Genomic DNA, 20,957 nt, shown 5'->3' with positions numbered 1-20,957 from the left:
AGCGGTAGTAGTTTTGTATATTTGAGAGTCAACGAAGACGTCGATATCTGAAATGGGAACATGATGATACGAAAAGTCTAATGTTACGTCATCATCAAATATCTGAATTATTGTTTGTTGTCAGGATTTGATAAGTCCAGACCACGATGCAGGTCATTGAAGCCATTATCACAATTTCAAAACCCAAGCGCTAATTAAACAATGTCTGAATAGTTTGTCTGAGTTGTATTTTCATCTATATGAAGAAGAAGAAGAAAAATAATACAGATACACGTTACAACTTACAAATATAATTACTTGATGGTGCTGAGCTCATCAATATAGTTGACTTTTCAGTTTCATATTTCGACAATGATTTTCTCTTTGTTTCTCATATCCAAATTTGTTGGACATAGGCACGTCAGCAAATTTGATTGATACGCACTTAGTACTCATAAAGTTACATATCAAAAGTTATAAACTCTTGTAGTTTCACAAACTTTTGAGAAATTCAGATTAACTAGTTTTTACGAGTCTTAACCTTAAAGAGCGATACACTTCAATCAAAAAGAGCTTTTAATCAAAAAAGGCTCGGTGCAAACATACAAAACAAATTCAAGAAAGACAAACACAATATATGAAGAAAGAAATAGATACTTATTTTTCCATTGTTGTTTCCATTTCACATAAGTAAAATTATGGATTATAATAATCTTGGAATGATCAAGCATTGTTGGGTGTATTCTGAGGCGGCGTAGCTGAGCGGCTACGAGGGCCACCCTCGGACTTGGCGTTCTCGGCAAACCTGAGGCTTCCTTGATGCAAGTTCTTCTGCTTCTCCTGCTCGTTCCACTCGGAACCATAATAGTGCTCCTCAGTACCTTTCACTGGATCGTTGGAAGGAGGCAAGAACATACTTCCCCACTGAGGAAAGTGACACAAACACACAGGCAACGTGCAAGCAACTATCATAACTCCCATCCACGTTAGCCCTTGTTCAGTTGTGAAGCGTGAGGTGGAGAAGAAGATAAGCTGTGTGAGTCCTGACCCGAAGTTTCCTCCAGCCCCGGTTAGACCCGAGATGATGCCTAGGGCTCGCCGGGAGACAAAAGGCACGATGGCAAAGGTGGCTCCACAAGCGGCTTGTGCTCCTAAAGAGAAGAGGACCATAGCTACAACGGCAGTAACGAGGGTGTTGGCACGGCCGAGCCACACGCAGAAGACACCACCTGCTGTCTGAATGATCCACAACGCCCATAACCTCCCTCTCATCCCGAAGTATTTGGCTGCAAGGTCAGATGCATAGCCTCCTGCTGGACGAGCAAAGAAGTTGGCCATTCCGAAACATGCTGCTATGATTCCAGCTGTGTGAAGCTTCAAGTGGAACCTGAACAAATCATAAACATATGTTTACTACTTTCAGGCTGGTCCTTAGATTTACGGAGCTTAAAACAGAACATATATTTTTCTTCATCATTTAAAGGACTAATGATATATATATTAACTACTAATATTTTGGGACCATAAGCGAATGTTTCATCTCGCTATATTCAGAACTGGCTCTGACTACTCTCTCTTTTAAATATATGTAGTCTTTTCTTTTAGCTTTAATCGAGATCAAAAACAAACCTGTCAAAGAAGTATTCGGCGATAACATTGTCAGTGCTCAGCTCAACTCCCATGGAGTATCCATAGAGAAGAACAAAGATCCAAGTCCTGTAGTTTGTGACGGCGTACCACATAATCTACACCATTTTAACAAAATCAAGAGTTAATACTTAATACGTCTAGGATGACATATTCATGTGTGATATATGTAAATAGTTACCTTTCCGAATTTGTCTTTGGCAACTTCTCCCTTTTTCTCCAAGGCACTTCGGTTACCATCTGGCAAATCTTGACCTAGATTGAGCACCAAGACTCCCATGATGATGTGCAACCAACCAGGGACGAAGAAGGCAAGCCTCCAGGCCGTGAACGCTGTTGCACCACAGCGCCTTATGATCTCATAGACAACCGGCATGAGCAACTGCGTTATGCCACCACCCATGTTTCCCCACCCGGCGGCTGTACCGTTCACCAGACCGATGATCTGACTATTGAACATAGTACTCATCCAATATTGACAAGACACAAACGTTGCTAGACAGAACCCAATCATGAACCTCACCGTTATGAATCCTGCGGCTCCACTCACGAAGCTCATTGAGAACACCGTTGGTGCGGAAAGCATAACAAGGAAGGCACAGCCGTAACGTGGACCGAGAAGATCACACACTGCTCCCATCACCAGCCTAGAGAAGATACTCCCCGAGACGGACGCAACTCCTGCGTTACCGATGTCTTGTTTCGTGAGGTTGAGATTCTCTCGGATGATGGGGACAAGTGGTGCAGCCGCAAACGTCGAGACAAAACACGTGGAGAAAGAGATCCACGAGAGATGGAACGTTCGCATGTGAGGTTTGGCGAAGGAGAAGAGCTTGAAAACCGTTGCCTTATGCTCCGAGTCCACCGGCAGGTCGAACTTTGCTGTCTTGTCGGTTGGGACAATCGGTGAAGCCACCGAGAAAGCAAATGTTTGTTCTCTACCGGTCACTCCATGCATGGAGCTTCCCGGCTCGCCAGTAGAATCACCCATTGATGCAAAATGTTTAAGTTCTTTCACAAGAATGTGATATGATTCAAGTTTTTGTTTTGATTGATGTCTGGAGATCACACGAGGGCTTATATAGTATTCCTAGCGTTGACTATTTGAAAAATGCATTCTTTGGAGATTCTCAATGGTTACCCTAATTATTTTTATTTCTTGACGACAACATTTTTAAGTATTATTTGGAGGAATCTATTTGCATCTTCCTACTCTCTCGCTTATCCCAAAGGTTGCCTATATTCTCAAGTGACAATTCTAGCCTTCTATAATCTCCTAGTTCATAGGTCTCTGTTTTTTAATAACTTATAATAGTTAACAAGTATGCAAATTTTTAATGTTTTTAATCTATGTAAAAGTTTTTAAAACAACACTTTCTATGAATTGGAGAGAACATATGGTATGTGGTCTTTGGTATTTTGGTCTCACAACGCTTAGTGGATCTGAATTTATACGTTTTCTATTCTCACCGTTCTTGAATCCTAAGGCCATGATTATCCTTTCTTAGTTTTTTAAAAAAAAAAAAAAAAAAAAAATTAAAAAGCAAACCAATCGGGAGCCGCCACGTGTCACTGGGGTCCGCGAACAGTGTAAGAAAGTCACTAAAATCGGTTCTTAATTAGTAGTTTTTGTAACCGATCCTTAAGGGTTTTGTGGGGGCCCACGCACTAAGAAACCCACTAAGTACCCCGGATAATCATGCTCTAACACTTTAACACGCATAGTGAATTTGAAGACTTTCTACGCCAGTGGTTCCACACACGTTTCCACCCAAAAAAAATTATTCACTTGTTTCGTTGACTACTTTGTTTCAGTAGTTTTGCTTTTAACCTTAATTTTTCATTCTTTTCTCGATTGGAACGAGTGCAAGGGGTTGCTTTTTCAGAACTAGGATCTCACTCGCATGCAGGCATTCTACGGGAAAAGCCTCTTATTCATCAATATTTCAAAAAGGCTTCGACCTCGCTTTCATGCATCCTGATCAAATAGTAATTATCTATAAATCAGCTATTCTCTTTTGTTTTCGCCAATAACCCTTGCCAACTAGCCAGCTCGATCATTTTTTTTGGTAAAAGCCAGCCAGCCAGCTCGATCATTGACATCATGTTACTCGTTAAATTAACATTTATAATCATTCGAAAGTGATGTCATTGTAGTTCTCTATTATTCTGTTATACTATAATCTTGATAATTTCTTAGGGGCATCAATGTAATTCTCTATAGCGTATAAGTATCAAGAATACGAATAATTGTGTTTTAGTGAATAGACTAATTGCTGTTTTCTCGGACGGTCGAGTTTATTGTGGCCTTAGCTGCTTATTAGTTGTCTCTTAAAATTCCAAACAATCGCTTTGTAACTTCAACAAACTTATTATATATCTTCCGTATAGTAGTATAATACTGCAAAAATTGGATATGAATGGTATAGTTACAAGCCCAAGTGCCCAACCATATATACCACCACATACATACACATATATATATATATGTATATTTGATTGGCAATTTGGCATTAGCAGTTTTACATGTCCACCATCAGACTAAACATAGAATTAATCACATTTGAACAATATAACCAGTTAAATTAACGTAATTTAACAAACAATAAGAAAAAAACTCATAAATACGCATAATTTAACTGCTATACAGACCTTGAAAAAAAGTTCTAACCAGAATTTTGAATAATATTTACATAAAATAAAATAGGTTTCTGAATGATTTCAAATTGCCTCTGGCGAACTGATATGTAGAATTGCGTATATATTCATTGTGATTTTAACTAAAATTATATTATAAGTACTTGTAGTCTTGTGAATGACTAGGAGGTGCATGTATATATATCGTCCATCATATATAGTTGCCGACTTGCCGTACCATAGTCGTGGTACTTGTATAAGCCACGTGTCCAATGCTTCCTGTCACGAGGCTTGTTGAGGTTTGAGAAAAGCCAAAGTTTCGCTTTCCAAATTTGAGAAGTCAACTTATTGATGACGCCATCATTGCTATATACATATAGTAAGGTGTGCGAGTTACTTTCATTTTGATTTTATAATTCAAATCATCAGTTGAAAAATAAGAGTTAAAAATAACATTTGAACTCTGGAAACGCTGGGGTCGATTAAGAATCTTGGAGTTATATATATATAGTTTGACTATTAGTTTGGTTGGTTTATTAGGTTAAGTTATATGTGCGTCTAAATTACCATTTCAATCTAATGTTTTATACGTTTAACGTAATGACAGCGTGGTGTAAAAAAGGAACGTAAGGACAGGGCCGACCCTGAGATTTAGGGAGCTGTAGGCAGTTTTTAAAAAATTCCAGCTATAAATTTTTTTTGGTAAATTTGGGGGCCTAAAAAAAAATTTTGGAGACTTTTTTCTATGTAATTTTTTCCAAAATTTTTAAGGACCTAAAGTCAATGTTTCGTTAGATTTTGCCCATGACCGGTCCTGCATAATTAGGACAAAAAACGTCATTACGTTCATGTATTTGACATCAGATATATATCTTACAGACTTACATATATATAACAAATTCAAACCTAATTTTTTTAATGGTGCACAAAAAATAAGGTGCACAAAGAAAAACCTAATTTTTTTAAGCGTCCATATAACTTTTGCGGCAAGATATGTGGACATCCATGCATGATTACTTGGAGATACTAGAAGATCCGATTTAAAACGCTTGGCATTAACGTTTTGCAAGTGAACACAGCTTAAATGTTTGATTGAACATAACATATAAACTCATCACAGACACAATCAATCACCGTATCTCTTTTCTTGAAAACATGATTATGATCGTTTTTTATCATGATTAAAAAGAAGTAAACACTTTCGTGATTTCTCAACATGCAGGCACACTTCAATTAAAAAGAGCTTTTAAGTTTTAACTAAAAAACGCTCAGTACAAACAAACAAAAGAAATTCAAGAAAGGCAAAAACAAAAAAGCAAAACGCAATAAAAGCAACATGGAAACAATGTGTTTGTTTTCCCAAAGGTAGTTCCATACCACATAAATGAAATCATTGATTAATCAAACAATGATGGTTGATTGGGCTCTTCGGCCGCCCTCAGACTCGGCGTCCTTGGCAAACGCGAGGCTGCCTAGATGCATGTTCTTCTCCTTCTCTTCCTCGCTCCACTCAGAAACATAATACTGCTCCGTCGTAACTGTGGAAGGAGGCAAGAACATACTTCCCCACTGAGGAAAGTGACACAAAGTCACAGGCAACGTGCAAGCAACTATCATAACTCCCATCCACGTTAGCCCTTGTTCAGTTGTGAAGCGTGAGGTGGAGAAGAAGATAAGCTGTGTGAGTCCTGACCCGAAGTTTCCTCCAGCCCCGGTTAGACCCGAGATGATGCCTAGGGCTCGCCGGGAGACAAAAGGCACGATGGCAAAGGTGGCTCCACAAGCGGCTTGTGCTCCTAAAGAGAAGAGGATCATAGCTACAACGGCAGTAACGAGGGTGTTGGCACGGCCGAGCCACACGCAGAAGAGACCACCTGCTGTCTGAATGATCCACAACGCCCATAACCTCCCTCTCATCCCGAAGTATTTGGCTGCAAGGTCAGATGCATAGCCTCCTGCTGGACGAGCAAAGAAGTTGGCCATTCCGAAAGATGCTGCTATGATTCCAGCTGTGTGAAGCTTCAAGTGGAACCTGAACATTAATTGTAACCATGAAATAAAATGAATGGAATCAGAGAATGAAATAATATTAATGAAATTGGTCACAAATAGAATTTTTTTTTTTTTTAATCAAAATCGTAAAAACATGTTTAAAATGTTATTTTTTATTTATTTGTGAAATTACTTTGGAATTGATAATATGAATATTTCATTATATTTAAGTTAAAATGTATTTATTTATAGAATTAATAGAATAAATCATTCCAAGTTATTCCTCAACAATTAAGAATGTATATGTTTACTGTTATTGTTCTTATTTTTTACTATACCAAAAGTGCTTTCTTCTGTTTCCAATCCATATGGATTATGGACAACATACCTGTCAAAGAAGTACTCGGCGATAACATTATCAGTGCTCAACTCGACTCCCATAGAGTATCCATAGAGAAGAACGAAGATCCAAGTCCTGTAGTTACTAACGGCACACCACATAATCTACACCATTATTACGAAATCATGAGTTAGACAATTGATCCATCTAGCTACTAGTAAATAGGCAGATTAAATTTTTGAGAGAACATAATCATATATATATAGAGTTAAACCTTCCCAAGTTTGTCTTGGACAACTTTTCCCTTTTTCTCCACGGCATTTCGGTTCCCACCTGGGAGATCTTGACCTAGCGTGAGCACCAAGATTCCCATGATAATGTGCAACCAACCAGGGACAAAGAAGGCAATTCTCCAGGCTGTGAACGCTGTTGCACCACAGCGCCTTATGATCTCATAGACAACCGGCATGAGCAACTGCGTTATGCCACCTCCCATGTTTCCCCACCCGGCGGCTGTCCCGTTCACCAGACCGATGATCTTACTGGTGAACATAGTGCTCATCCAGTATTGACACGACACAAACGTGGCTAGGCAGAACCCTATCATGAACCTCACCGTTATGAACCCCGCGGCTCCACTCACGAAGCTCATTGAGAACACCGTTGGTGCGGAAAGCATCACAAGAAATGCACATCCGTAACGGGGACCAAGAAGATCACACACTGCTCCCATCACCAGCCTAGAGAATATACTCCCCGAGACTGAGGCAACTCCAGCGTTTCCTACGTCTTGTTTGGTGAGGTTCAAGTTCTCCCGGATGATGGGGACAAGTGGTGCAGCCGCGAACGTCGAGACAAAACATGTGGAGAAAGAGATCCACGAGAGGTGGAACGTTCTCATGTGAGGTTTAGCGAAGGAGAAGAGCTTGAAAACTGTTGCCCTATCCTCCAAGTCCACGGGGAGATCGTACTTGCCCGTCTTGTCGGTGGATACTCCATGCATGGAGCTTCCGGTATCACCGATAGAATCACCCATTGATATAAAAGATATATGAAGTTCTTTTGCTTTACAAGTTTGAGACTTGATTCAAGTTTATTGATCACGTTAGGGTTTATATAGAGTTCGGTAGTGTTGACAAAGTCACAAAGAATACATTCTTTAGAGATTCTAAAACGTTAACTAACGATTTAATAGTATTGTTTGGAAGATTCCATCTTCGCCGCACGCATCTTTCAAGTCTCGGGCTTATTTCCAAAGGTTGCCTAAAAATGCTATTCGTTCGTCATGTACATGTGGAAGTGGAATCCTTCTGCATGTCCAAGCTGTTTCCAAATTTCATTTATTTAATTTGATGTTCTATTTTGTAAAAAATATGACCAATCAATTCATTAAATTTCAATCTGTATACAAATATTTCCTAAGTTAAAATAAAGTTAAATATGATGGATACACAAATCAAATTTCAAAAGATGATAAAAAATTGTCAAGGTTTTATGAAGTTAGTTTTATTTAGAACCCAGGTTACTTAGATATGTTTTCTCATAATAATCAAGTGTACGAATAATATAAAATTCTTTTTTGATGCCAAAAAAAAAGAATAATATAATTTTTGATAATTTTATTTTGTTAAAATTTGGATTGCCCCCACATACTATAAAAAGTATAATATAGGATCGACTATAAATCTTTGTTTACTCCAATTGGAAGGACATGTGGATGCAAGAATCTTCAATACAACTATACAAGCTCCAGCACACCGACGTTAAATTATATTTACTTTTATTATTATTTTCTTTCTTAAACTTTAATATAATCTCGTCTCTTTGAATCGTGTTATTTGTTCAAAAATAAATTTTCACCTCCTCTCTTTGAATTTTATTTACTTTTATATATTTTCTTTCTTAAACGCTTTTATTGCTTATGTATTTCAATGTTTTCACTTTTAGTTTGTTATGGGCTAATTTAGGTTTTAATCTGAGTTTTTGAATATAAATTTTAATATTAAATGGTAAAAACTCGACATGTTTTGCGCTTTGCAGGAATTTAAACGTTGAAATAATAAGTTGGTGGTTATCTTTAAATTAATTTACTTGCAACTTTATAATATAAATGCATGAAACAAATTATATCAACGACTATAGTAAAATTCGTATAAAGAAACAAAAAATTGGGTGGTGTGATATTTTTAGATTCGTTTGTAACATAAGCTTAAATTCTTTAAATGTTTTCAAAGAAAAGGATAAACAAGGCATTAAACAAAAATCATAAAATATGGGACGTAATATTTAACTATTATAAGGCCTTGTATAGAGTTAGATACAACCTTGTAAGAAAAAAAAAAAAAAAAAAGATACAACCTTGTAGACTTGTAGAACAAAATAATTCATAATCACTTTTTATATCAAATACATAATTGAAAATAGGTTTTTGATTTAATACATAAAGGATATCAAATATCTCTCTGGGATTTGAAACCTGTATTTATTAAACAATTATACAGACTACGAAAAAAAGACTTACAAAAAATCTTTAACATGGTGCAAATAAATCTTGTCAGACGTAGATCTTCGTAAAACGGCTCAGGTGATGCAGTTAGGTGTAGATCCTCATAAGGCATGTAGTATTGTCGGTTCTCGAATCGTCTATGTAATCTTTCTCATATTATAACTGTAATATCATAATAAATCAGCGTTAAAAAAATTCAAATCTGCTATGACCAATTGATAGGTAGATATGCGTATATAGTACTCTGGCCAAAAAAAAAAAGGTGTGAAGATATACACACATGCATAGCTGTATGTCCACCATGCTTGCCAGAACAATAGTCGTGGTACATGTATGAATCATTCCTGCTGACAAGTCCAATGTTCCCTCTGGTGAGGCCTGTTGGAGTTTGAGAAAGGACAAAAGATCGCTGTTCAATTAGAGAAGTCAACTTATTGATGATATCATCATTATACTCTTTACTCTTATTATATACATAATCAATATATTCGAATCACTAAATATAAATACACAGTAAAAAAAACAATATTTAAAGTCTGGAAAGGCCGGGGCAGACTTCAGAATCTTGGAATGATCTGATTATTATTATATACTGATTGTTTAAATAACACAACACGCTAAGTTATACATGTCAAAGTTACCATTTCGATCCACTTGTTTTATGTTATAACGTAACTAACTACATGTTTTTTTTATCTTCTTTCTTTTCAGCCATGGTGATGTCATAAAGAAAACGTCATAATGACAACATACGTATATGTGATTTTTTTTTAATTAAGAAAAGATTATTTGATTTTCTTAACATACCATCCTGTTACTGTAAACCTACCTATTCCAGACCTCGAATTAACTTATTCTAAAAACTGTTTTGTTTTCATTAGCAGTTAAGGTAGAAAACTCAAACACACATTGTGCGTACAATAAGCTCCATGACCAGATTACAATTGTTCAATCATCTTCACCTTTGGCTTCATTGCTTGGATGGTTGTGTTTTTGAGCTTGGTACATATCAGCAATCTGAAAACAGACAGGGTAAACAGAAAATTAAAAAAAAAAAAGGAAACGAACTTCAAACCAGCCTGATCTTGCCATTCTAGTGGTTATGACAAGACTTCACCTGTTCAGATGATGTTGCTTCCTCTGGCTTCTTGTCTTCCCGTACACGGAGTAAACGAGGAAAACGTAGAGAAATTCCCTTTTCATGAAACAAAAATCAAATAGTTCAAACTTCAATATCATATCAGATAGATCCAAACCAAAAAAAAATGAAAAAGAAGAAAATAAGTCAGATAATGTTCAAACCTTATCAGGATCCACAATTCCATTAGCTGCACGATGCACAGGGCTAATGGTCAAGTCAGCTGCCTTCACTTCCCAGACCTCAGTGGGCTCAAACCAAACATCTGGATTGAGGCTGTCTCCAACTCGGTAGTATTGCTGGACATATTTGAATCATCACAATCAGCAACAACACAAGCATGATCATGCAGTTTTATAAAAAAGGGACAGAGAGAAGAAATAAATATCATACTTTAGGAGTAGGAATCACTCTGGACCGGAGACTGGTAGACCGTTCTTCAAGCACAGCTTCAGAAAATCCAGTACCTAGAAGCTCAAACCGTAAAGGTATAAGACACTTAAGAAACTAAATAGAGAAGGTGTACAAGACTGACCTATTTTACAAATGCTCTGGAACTCTTCCTTATCAGCATCGTAGCAAGCTAGTAAAAATGCACCAAAGACACCTAGAAGGAAAAGCAATGTAGCTTTGTTAACAACCTGAAGGGTGAATGATTCACCAAATATACAGTAGTCTGAATGATTTTTAACCTGTGCGTTTGCCACGTCCATGGAAAGCAGCAATTGGTACAAGATCCACAGAGTCCCCAATGCTGCATAACTCTAGGGGTCAGTAAACGATTCAGAATCAATTTTTAAACAATTTTTTTTTAATTTTTGGAAAGGAATATTACCTGTCCATATAGTCTTTCTTCAGTTTTAGCCAATTATTGGATCGCTTTGCAGGCTCATATGTCGCATCTGAATTCAATGTTTTAATGATTAGCCCTTCACACCTGCAAAAAAAAACATATATAGATGACAAAATGAACCAACAAGGAGACAAGAAGGTGTAAGATATATTACCCAATGTCAACAGAAGCGTCAAGAAACTTTTGTATTTCATCGATATCGCTGGATGTTAGAGCAGTTGCAAACTGGAAATATCCAAGATCTTCCTCAAATGATCCGTATAGCTTCTGCAAGAAGGCACAACACTTTACTTCATGAAACCAAAGGAAAAAAAAATGATTTATTGGCTCACACCTCTCGGCGAATATCAAGATTCTCCTGGATAAGTTGCTGGCCATTTAGATACAACATGTCAAAAGCAAAGATGCACACGCCAACTTTGATATCATTGACGTTCACATTCTTACGCGCTCGAGTGCTCAAAATCTGAAACGGAAGAATCTTCTTTTTCTCCCTGTCGAAAGCAACAACCTCACAGTCCAGGATAAAAGATTTCACAGAAGGCTTCTTTAATCTGCATAATAAAGAAGATTTCACTAACTTCAAGATTGGCTCTTTCTAATGTTATTCAACAAGAAGCCTACCTTGATAACGCAAGAGCAACATCAGGGTACTTCCCAGTGTTCCTTTCAGCATTTCGACTATATATCTCGAATGTACCATCCTCCATACAATGTACCTGCGCCAAAGTGACTGAATGATAAAGCCAAATACTTAATAAAATATATATAAATAACTCCGCTATTTATTTATATATCCACCTGTGCACGTTCTCCATCATATTTGTATTCGCATGTGAAAACTGTGTCCTGGAACTTATTCAGTATCTCGCCTACACCTTTTGTTGGTTTTGCAAGCATTGGCCCAATAGGTACACCAAGTGTGAAGTTACAAGTTTTAGGAAGATTCCACACACCGCCAGTTAGAAGAGCAGGAACAATAATGTCATACACAGGAAGCACAGTGAATACTTGTTTAACAATCTTCGCAGCCTACAGAGACAGAGAAGAAGGATGCATAGTGTAAATATCACACACATTAAAGATATTTTTAATAAAAACAGAATAGCCGTTAGAAGTAAACCGTGAGGGCTCTAGAAGAATGTTACATAGAGAGCCAAAGCCACAAGTAAAAAGAGAAAGCAAACCTCCTCTAAAGGAGACTTGGTTTTTGGGGGTGGCTTTGAGTGCTCTTCATTATAAACAGCTGCTTGTCCCAAGGCAGCTAAGACAGTCTGATTTGAGAATCCTAACCGCAATTTTGCCTGGAAGGTAAATTCAATAGAGCTTAGTAAGGAACCCAAAGTATGAGGAGTAAAAACTGTTACTATGGATCTGCATACCTGAAGTAAACGAGTTAAGTACAGAGGTTCACAGTCTGTTGCTGCCACAAGAAGTGCCTTCATCCGATCCTTCTTCTTTTCTGTACTATCTTTTCCACTTTCCTGATATAATCCCACTCATCTCTTATGCATTCAGTCAGGCAAAAGAAAATTGATTGAATCTCATTCAAGTCAGCCATAAACCATAAGAAAATGGCTTTTAAGTACCTTAGCAATTTGTCGAAAAGTATTGAAAACCTTGACAACAGTCAATGGTTCTGGCTTGAACATCATAGTCTGTGACGAACGGCTTCCTTTTGCTACAAGCCCCAAGTCTCCTAGTTCCTACTCAAATAACAATCAGTTACAAAACTTCTTAACCTGCGCCTCTGTTCAAAGACATCCTACCAGACAACCTCACTGGCATTATAAAAGCAACCAATGAAAATTATCAATGTTCTAAAAAGCGGTCGCCTAAACAATAATCTTCTATAAAACGCCTAACCAACACCTATCGATTTTTTCTAACATTGAAAATTATCAACACACATACCGTATTCAGCTTCTTAACCTGGGACTCAGTTCTACCAAAAGCTTCAGAGATGGCCTTGATAATAGAACCTTCACCAATCCCCAACTCCACCCCTTCATGAGCAGGAGCAATCTCGTTGGCCGCAAGATAAACAGTAGCGACCAAATCATCAGGAGTGGTGGCAATAACAGTCCTCAACATGTTACACAGAATATCAGTAATCACAATCCTCCCACTCTCAGCTGAAATCAAATCAAACGCCAATGCCACAAACAGAAACGGAACTCTCTCCCCTTTCTCCCAACAACAAACTCTCTCCGGATCGAATTCGCCAGGCTTCCTCTTCAGCAACACAATCTTACTCTTCAATTCGTCGACTTTATCCGTCTGACTCAAAGTCCTAGACTTTTTCGCAATTGACGATCTGGGTTTATCCGAATCAGGAAAAGCCTCCACCTTTGTCAAATCGGCGTCTTGGGTTTTCGCTCCCTTCTTCAAATCTTCCGCAATTGACGGCGAATCTGATCTGGGTTCATCGGGAAAAGCTTCCGCCTTTGGCGAATCGGCGTCTTGGGTTTTCGCGATTTTTCTTTTGTTCGGGGAGGGAGATGAATTGGAAGCTTGGGGTGTCGTTTTCTTCTTGGCGGATGCGCGAGCTTTCGACATGAGAGCGTCAAATGCAGAGGGGCGAGAAGAAGACATTGCTCTGTGGAGGTATGAGGAGGGAAAGGGAGAAACTTGGCGATTGAGAGAGACCAATGCGGAGGAGAATCGGGTTTTAGTGCAGAGAGAAGAAATGCATCGGAAGTGATTCGATGATCGAATCGCTAACATCAGTTTGACTCAGAGAGAGAAAGGTTGAGTTTTTGAGATTAGGGCTTTTGCATTTACAGAGATCGACGGCGATTGGAGGTATGAAGAACGTGCAAGCAGCCTCAAACAAGTTTCGAGATGAAGATCGGCGAGTTTTCCGGCGAGGTTCCGGCACCGCCTTCTTCTTTCACGGACTGGAAGAGATGAAGCCACGAGTTTGACCACGTGTTCATCATGCAATTTATCATTATCTTTAAGATTTGGATTTCATTTGGGCTAAATTGTATTTTGAGACTGTTTGTAACAATGCCTTTTGGGCTTCGTTTAATGAAAACGAAAGTTGACAAAAAAAAAAAAAAAAAAAAAAAGAAGGGCTTTTGAATTTACAGAGAGGACACGTGTTGCAACCCTGAAGAAAGATAATTTGGCGGTGGAGTCTCTTGTCCCTCTACTTTGGACGTAGATGATGAGTATTACAAATTAATTTGAAAATTTGACTTATTAACTATTTTTATTAACAATTATATACATTTAATGAAGTAATCCCTCCGTTTTTTAATATAAATCGTTTTAGAATTGTGCACATTAAATTAAGAAATCATTAATTTTTATATATTTTCTAAACAAAAACATCATTAACTATTTATCTAACCACAAATCAACCAATAATAAAATAGAAAGTATATTATCATTGGTCATATAATATTAAATGTTAATAAATTTTACATAAAGAACCGAAAACGTCATATAATTTGGAACATAAAAAATTCTCTAAAACGATTTATATTAAAAAATGAACACTACAAGAAAACACATGCTTAACGACGAAAATTAACGAGGAAAAACAATCCTCGTAAATTTGCGTCGAATTTACGACGAATTTACGTGAAAAACTAAATTCATCGTTATTTCCTCGTAACGTAACGACAAAACTGTTTCGTCGTAAAGTGGATGTAATTTTACGAGTATTTTACGAGGAAAAACTATTTCCTCGTAAATACGACGTAAATTTTGCGTGGTATTTACGAGGGAATAGTTTACGTGTATTTAGCGAGGAAATTTTTGAATCCACCAACTTCATAGGTGTTACACGTTTTTTTTGCCCACCTAATTAATTTTCGTCGTAAATTCATAGCAAAATTACAACTACCAGATTCGAATTTTCCTATAAATATGGATGTCTGAACATCATTTTAAACACACCAACAACAAAAAACGTGAAAGAAAAAAAATGGCTGGCTCCGGGACTATTTACGAGTTGCGGAAGTGGATGTATATGCATAGAGATGCTAACGGGAGAGTGACGAAAGAATACCTTGCGGGTCTGGAGACATTTATGCATCAAGCAGATTCAACACCGCTCGCCCAAGAAAGTGGTAAGATGTTCTGTCCTTGTCGGAAATGCAACAATTCGAAACTGGCAAACCGTGAAAATGTTTGGAAGCATTTAATAAATAGAGGTTTCACGGCAAATTACTATATCTGGTTTCAACATGGAGAAGGTTTTAATTATGATGAGAATGAAGCTAGTAGTAGTAATAGCAATTTTCAGGAAAAAGAACCGGTTGATCATCATTTGCATAATGAACATAGTTACCATCAGGAGGAGATGGTAGATTATGATAGGGTTCATGATATGGTAGCTGATGCATTCGTAGCTCATGATGAAGATGAAGAACCTAATATAGATGCAAAAAAGTTTTACGAAATGTTAAACGCGGCGAATCAACCACTTTACAGTGGTTGTAGAGAAGGTCTCTCTAAATTGTCGTTAGCTGCTAGAATGATGAATATTAAAACTGATCACAATCTACCTGAAAGTTGCATGAACGAATGGGCGGACTTGTTTAAAGAGTATTTGCCGGAAGACAATGTGTCTGCTGATTCTTATTATGAGATTCAGAAACTGGTTTATAGTCTTGGGTTGCCTTCGGAGATGATAGATGTTTGCATCGACAACTGCATGATCTATTGGGGAGATGATGAGAAGCTAGAAGAATGTCGATTCTGCAAGAAGCCACGATTCAAGCCGCAAGGACGGGGACGTAATAGGGTACCGTACCAAAGGATGTGGTACCTACCAATTACAGACAGATTGAAAAGATTGTATCAATCAGAGCAGACTGCTGGAAAGATGAGATGGCATGCCGAGCCTACTCAGACGGATGGTGAGATGGCTCATCCATCAGATGCAAGAGCCTGGAAACATTTCAACAAAGTACATCCAAATTTCGCTAGCAATATCCGGAATGTGTATCTCGGATTATGCACAGATGGATTTAGTCCGTTCGGAATGTCAGGGAGACAATATTCATTGTGGCCAGTCTTTCTTACTCCATACAACCTGCCACCAGAGATGTGCATGCAACGGGAGTTACTATTCTTGACCATATTAATACCTGGTCCGAACCATCCAAAGAGGTCCCTGGATGTTTTCCTACAACCACTGATAAAAGAGTTGAAGGATTTGTGGTCAACAGGGGTGAGGACGTATGACTGTTCAACGAAAAGGAATTTTACGATGCGAGCGATGCTTTTGTGGACTTCTCACTTCACATCGTACTACTTTGCGTCAAAAGTACGTACACGGAGAAGAGCTCCAAGAAGATATGATGATGGTGGTGTTGCGCCAACATATGCAGTTGCTGGTGTTCCAGACATCTTTAGCCAGATTGGGCGACTCGGTGGGAAGTCTAAAGAGGTTTGGTGGTCGAGTGAACAAGACGCTCATAGTGCACACACCTATATTCTACTCAATTGCGAAGATCCATTGATGCGTTATTTTGAAAGGTAACATATATTGACACTTCGAAACACGTATAAGTATAATTAATTGTATAATTGCGAGAGATTCATTCCTATAAAATGTGATTTTACAGCCTATTTGTTTCTCAAGTCGAAGAAACATTTTCTGGTATATCCACAAGTGACGTAGACAAAAGGAAAGATCAACACTTCATTAAGTGGTTGCGGAATCAGGTATTAACTAAAACTTTTTTTTCATACATTATCTGTATTTCATTAACATTCTCTTTATTTTTGCAGGTTGATTATGACGACGACGATGCAGATTATTCTAAGTGGTTACACGAAGTAATTCAATCTCCACTTGTAAAGGTCACCACATCACAAATGTATTTCACACGAGGCTATACTTTTCATACATATGACTATGGTAGACAGCGGGCGACCAGTAACTATGGAATATGTGTGAAAGGGGAAACAGATTTCTACGGGATCTTGACGGAGATTATTGAAGTCGAATTTCCAGGGATACTGAACCTGAAATGCGTCCTCTTCAAATGTGAATGGTTCGACCCCGTCGTCAACAGAGGTGTTCGGTCTAACAAATTCGGTGTAGTTGATGTCAACGGTGGACGAAGGTACAACAAATTCGAGCCTTTCATCTTAGCTTCACAAGCAGACCAAGTTAGCTTCCTTCCATACCCTCGGATGAGAGATTCAGGTATAAATTGGTTAGCAGTAATCAAAGTTACACCTCGAGGACGAATCATCAGTGGAGAAGAACCACCATTGCAAGAAGAACAGATAAATGAAGTTGAGGAACCTGAACAAGAAATTGATGACATCCTTCTCATTGATACGCATAATCATGAGTACGAAGATCTTACCGATGATGCCACAGACGAAGCTGTTGAAGACGAGTTTAATGAAAATGATGATGTTTCTAGTGATGACGAGAATGTCGATGTATCCGATTGATGTATTTGTTTTATGAATAAGATGAGAGAGTTTGTTTTATGAATAAGATAATGTGGGGTTTGTTTTATGAATAAGGTAATGTGGGAGTTTGTTTTATGAATAAGCAAATGTGGGAATTGTGGTTTGGAATGGAAATAAAGATGGGGTTTGGAATATATGAAGTAGAAAATAAGGAATATGGGGTTTGGGGTTTCGGGTTTTGGATTCTAGGGATTTAAACATAACAGTCGTTAATTCCACGTAAGCTTAAATCGTCGTAAAGTCCTCGTATTCCAATGAGTAAATAACGACGAAGGACTCGTTAATTCCACGTAGGACTAAATCGTCGTAAATACCACGTAGGATGAATTCGTCGTAAAAATCACGTAGGATGAAATCGTCGTAAATATAACGTAACATAACGAAGAAATAACGACGAAACCTAAAAATAAATATGGAATATGGGATTTGGGGTTTGGGGTTTCAGGTTTGGGGTTTCGGGTTTGGGGTTTGGGGTTTCGGGTTTTGGGGTTTCGGGTTTTGGATTTCGGGTTTCGGGTTTCAGGTTTTTGGTTTCGGGTTTGGGGTTTCGGGTTTAAGGGTTCGGGGTTTGGGGTTTCGGGTTTTGGATTTCGAGTTTCGGGTTTCGGGTTTCGGGTTTGGGGTTCTAGGGATTTAACCATAACACTCGTTAAAAATAACGACGAAACTTAAAATTAAATATGGGGTTTGGAATATATGAAGTAGAAAATTAAAGATTGGGGTTTGGGTTTTGGGTTTCGGGTTTCGGGTTTGGGGGTTGGGGTTTGGGGTTTCGGGTATGGGGTTTCGGGTTTCGGGTTTGGGTTTCGGGTTTCGGGTTTCGGGTTTCGGATTCTAGGGATTTAAACATAACACTCGTTAATTCCACGTAAGCACAAATCGTCGTAAAGTCCTCGTAGGATGAAATCGTCGTAACTACCACGTAAAATGATTTAAACAAAACACTCGTTAATTCCACGTAAGCACAAATCGTCGTAAAGACCACGTAAACGGATTTATACATAAACCCGTTAATTCCACGTAAGTACAAATCGTCGTAAATATCTCGTAGTGTACAAACTTGAAAAAAAAGGAAAAGGAGAGAAATACCAGATTAACATGTGGCAAGACTTCCAGCAATTATAATACGTAAGTCTCGCCCACATGAATTCTAATATCTTCTCCTTTTCCTATTTTTTTAAATATTTATAATTTGAATAGGATTTTTTTGAGGATTGTGATTTGAGATAAGGTGTGATTTGGGAGTTTGTGTGTGTTTTGAGAGTGAGAGTTGTGGGTATATTTATAGAAAAGCAAGCCTCGTTAATTCCTCGTAAAGTAAATTGTCGTTAATACCTCGTATAAAAAAACACGGGCCTTTGTGATTACTCGCAATTTCCTCGTAAAAAAAAGACGGGCCTTTGTAACTGCTCGCTATTTCGTCGTAAACTTACGAGGAATTTGCGGCGATATGTAATCTTATATATACACCCGAGCGCTCACTCTTTCTTTCCTCTCTACTTCCTCTCTACTTCCTCTCCATTTCGTAGCAATGGTAAGCCTCTCTGATTCCTCTCTAATTTGGTTAGTTTAGGATAGATTAGGTGGTTAGTATAGGGAATTTAGATAGGTTTGCGGATTTTATGTTATTTAGTGTTGATTAGGTGGATAATGTTGGGAAATATATTGTTGATGTTAATTTTAAAAATTTCATTTTTTTCCCAGGTTCGAAAAGGAAGACTTACTGCCCATTACAGAGAGATCTTCGGTGAGCCGGGTAGTCGTTTAGACCCGGCCTCTTCTTCCGCTCCCAGTTCTTCGGGCCAGGAGACTGTCCCCGAGACTCAGTACACTCAGAGAGTCTCTGGGTCTACTTCTTCTAGTGCACCATCGGCTCCTCATGTGCCTCCTCCGATGCCTCCTCCTGTGCCTCCTCCGATGGTCGCCGATATTCATCCTGATCTGATGGTGCCTCCGAGTGCTCCTTACTCGCAGTACACTGTAGAGGACATTCTCAGTCTGCCAGGCAGAGAAGGTTTACCAGTCATCGACCCAGACCGACCGGACGGAACGTTGTGGTATGTTGCATTAATTTTTTTTTAATTCGTTTAAATTTCTTTTATAACATTAAAAATAATTTATATTTTAAATTTGTATTTTCCAGGTGGGGGGTTGACGGATGTCTTGCATCGGACGTAACCGACACGATCAAGGGTTACTTCTCCATGGCACATCCAAACTGGAGTAAGACGCCTCACTACGTCAGAAAGACGTGGTTCAAAATTTACGCTGTAAGTTTTTATTAATTAATTATATATATTTTAATTTTTTTCATGATTTATATATATACTTTTTAAAAAACTAATTGCTAATTTATTTTTTCCAACAGTAAAAATATAATTGGGCCTTGGGGATCACTGAGAGGGTGAGGAAGAAGTTTAACGCGAAAGCGAAAGTTCGCTTGTTGGACACGGTCTCCAACTGGAAGGGTGACTGGATCGTGAAGGGGTATGAGCGTGGCAAACCCGCTGAGCTCACCACGGATGTGTGGGATGGCCTCATCCGTTATTGGCGCCTTCCTGATTCCATTAGAATCGCCCAGGCTTGCTCTAACTCCCGTAACACGGTCGATGAGCACGAGAACGGGCCGATGCTTCACACTACGGGCCAAAAACCCCACGCCGGTGTCCGTTTGGAAATGGTAATTAAATATTTTATTAAATAATTTTTTAATACATATATTAATTTATTCTAACTTTCTTAACTGTTTTTTAGGCCAAAGAGACGGGACATCTCCCGTCTCTTATGGAACTTTACGAGAGGACCCACAAGAATAAGGCGGGCGTATTTGTAGATGGCAAGTCCGAGCAAATCTACAACGACGTAGTTGTTCGGGTTGAAGACCGCCAGACTCAGCTGACCCAGCAGTCTACCGACGGATTACCCGTCACCTTATCCACACTTGAAGTGGATAAGATTTACGAGGAGGTAAATTTTCAAAAAAATTAATTTTTAATTATTCATTTAATTTAACTTTAAATTTTTACTTACAATATTTATTTTTTGTTTTTAAGGTTGTCCCTAAAAAAAAGGGACGGACGTTGGGTATTGGTTCCGTCAACGATGTTCCGAGAGCGACATCGTCTTATGGTCAGCGACGGGATGATGAAGTCACGGAGCTGCGTAGAGAGTCCGCTCAGCTGCGTAACGAGTTGACCGCGACAAAATCTCGTATGGGTGGAGTCGAGGGCTTCTTGGACGTTATTGCGGCCACAAATCCGGAATGAGAGTCCATGTTGAGGAACATGCGACAACAACATCCCATTCAAGGCGAGTCATCCGACGTACATAACGAGGCGGATGTTACGAGGAGGAGTGATGAATTCTACCGGGCGATGAACGACCCTTAGTTTTTTTTTTTGGTTGTTGTATTATA

General features: G+C 38.5%; 3 protein-coding genes across 3 annotated transcripts; all 3 read right to left on the bottom strand.

Annotated features, from left to right (window-relative positions):
- Nucleotides 1–515: 515 nt before the first annotated feature.
- LOC106400723 (high-affinity nitrate transporter 2.1-like) lies at nt 516–3,060 on the bottom strand. Its single transcript, XM_013841101.3, has 3 exons — nt 1,808–3,060; nt 1,609–1,724; nt 516–1,366 (listed from the first exon to the last, which is right to left on the bottom strand). The coding sequence occupies exons 1-3, from the start codon at nt 2,615–2,617 to the stop codon at nt 703–705; spliced, it is 1,590 nt and encodes a 529-aa protein (XP_013696555.2). The 5' UTR covers nt 2,618–3,060; the 3' UTR covers nt 516–702.
- A 1,525-nt stretch (nt 3,061–4,585) lies between these two features.
- LOC106399080 (high-affinity nitrate transporter 2.1-like) lies at nt 4,586–9,343 on the bottom strand. Its single transcript, XM_013839555.2, has 3 exons — nt 6,870–9,343; nt 6,644–6,759; nt 4,586–6,295 (listed from the first exon to the last, which is right to left on the bottom strand). The coding sequence occupies exons 1-3, from the start codon at nt 7,629–7,631 to the stop codon at nt 5,665–5,667; spliced, it is 1,509 nt and encodes a 502-aa protein (XP_013695009.2). The 5' UTR covers nt 7,632–9,343; the 3' UTR covers nt 4,586–5,664.
- Nucleotides 9,344–9,857: 514 nt separating this feature from the next.
- LOC106401619 (DNA ligase 1-like) lies at nt 9,858–14,154 on the bottom strand. The gene is made up of 15 exons (XM_013842160.3): nt 13,007–14,154; nt 12,682–12,798; nt 12,475–12,576; nt 12,280–12,396; nt 11,894–12,124; nt 11,717–11,811; nt 11,427–11,646; nt 11,247–11,359; nt 11,075–11,176; nt 10,932–10,993; nt 10,775–10,846; nt 10,633–10,706; nt 10,404–10,538; nt 10,219–10,296; nt 9,858–10,118 (listed from the first exon to the last, which is right to left on the bottom strand). Exons 1-15 carry the CDS (start codon nt 13,817–13,819, stop codon nt 10,050–10,052), a joined length of 2,400 nt encoding a protein of 799 aa, XP_013697614.1. The 5' UTR covers nt 13,820–14,154; the 3' UTR covers nt 9,858–10,049.
- Nucleotides 14,155–20,957: the final 6,803 nt, after the last annotated feature.

Source organism: Brassica napus, chromosome C8, assembly GCF_020379485.1.
Source record: "Brassica napus cultivar Da-Ae chromosome C8, Da-Ae, whole genome shotgun sequence".
NCBI classification, from domain to species: domain Eukaryota; kingdom Viridiplantae; phylum Streptophyta; class Magnoliopsida; order Brassicales; family Brassicaceae; genus Brassica; species Brassica napus.
This window is presented reverse-complemented; position numbering and strand designations above follow the sequence as displayed.

Bases quoted from the DNA above. Each gene is read 5' to 3' on its own strand.
- LOC106400723 (XM_013841101.3), bottom strand. From the start codon at position 2,617: ATGGGTGATTCTACTGGCGAGCCGGGAAGCTCCATGCATGGAGTGACC. The intron at 1,725-1,807 runs GTAACTATTTAC...AAAATGGTGTAG, and splicing joins CCAAAGACAAATTCGGAAAG to ATTATGTGGTACGCCGTCAC. The intron at 1,367-1,608 runs GTTTGTTTTTGA...TGATTTGTTCAG, and splicing joins GCCGAATACTTCTTTGACAG to GTTCCACTTGAAGCTTCACA.
- LOC106399080 (XM_013839555.2), bottom strand. From the start codon at position 7,631: ATGGGTGATTCTATCGGTGATACCGGAAGCTCCATGCATGGAGTATCC. The intron at 6,760-6,869 runs GTTTAACTCTAT...ATAATGGTGTAG, and splicing joins TCCAAGACAAACTTGGGAAG to ATTATGTGGTGTGCCGTTAG. The intron at 6,296-6,643 runs GTATGTTGTCCA...ATTAATGTTCAG, and splicing joins GCCGAGTACTTCTTTGACAG to GTTCCACTTGAAGCTTCACA.
- LOC106401619 (XM_013842160.3), bottom strand. From the start codon at position 13,819: ATGTTAGCGATTCGATCATCGAATCACTTCCGATGCATTTCTTCTCTC. The intron at 12,577-12,681 runs GTACTTAAAAGC...GGATTATATCAG, and splicing joins CTTTTCGACAAATTGCTAAG to GAAAGTGGAAAAGATAGTAC. The intron at 10,539-10,632 runs GTATGATATTTA...AAATATGTCCAG, and splicing joins GAGTGATTCCTACTCCTAAA to CAATACTACCGAGTTGGAGA.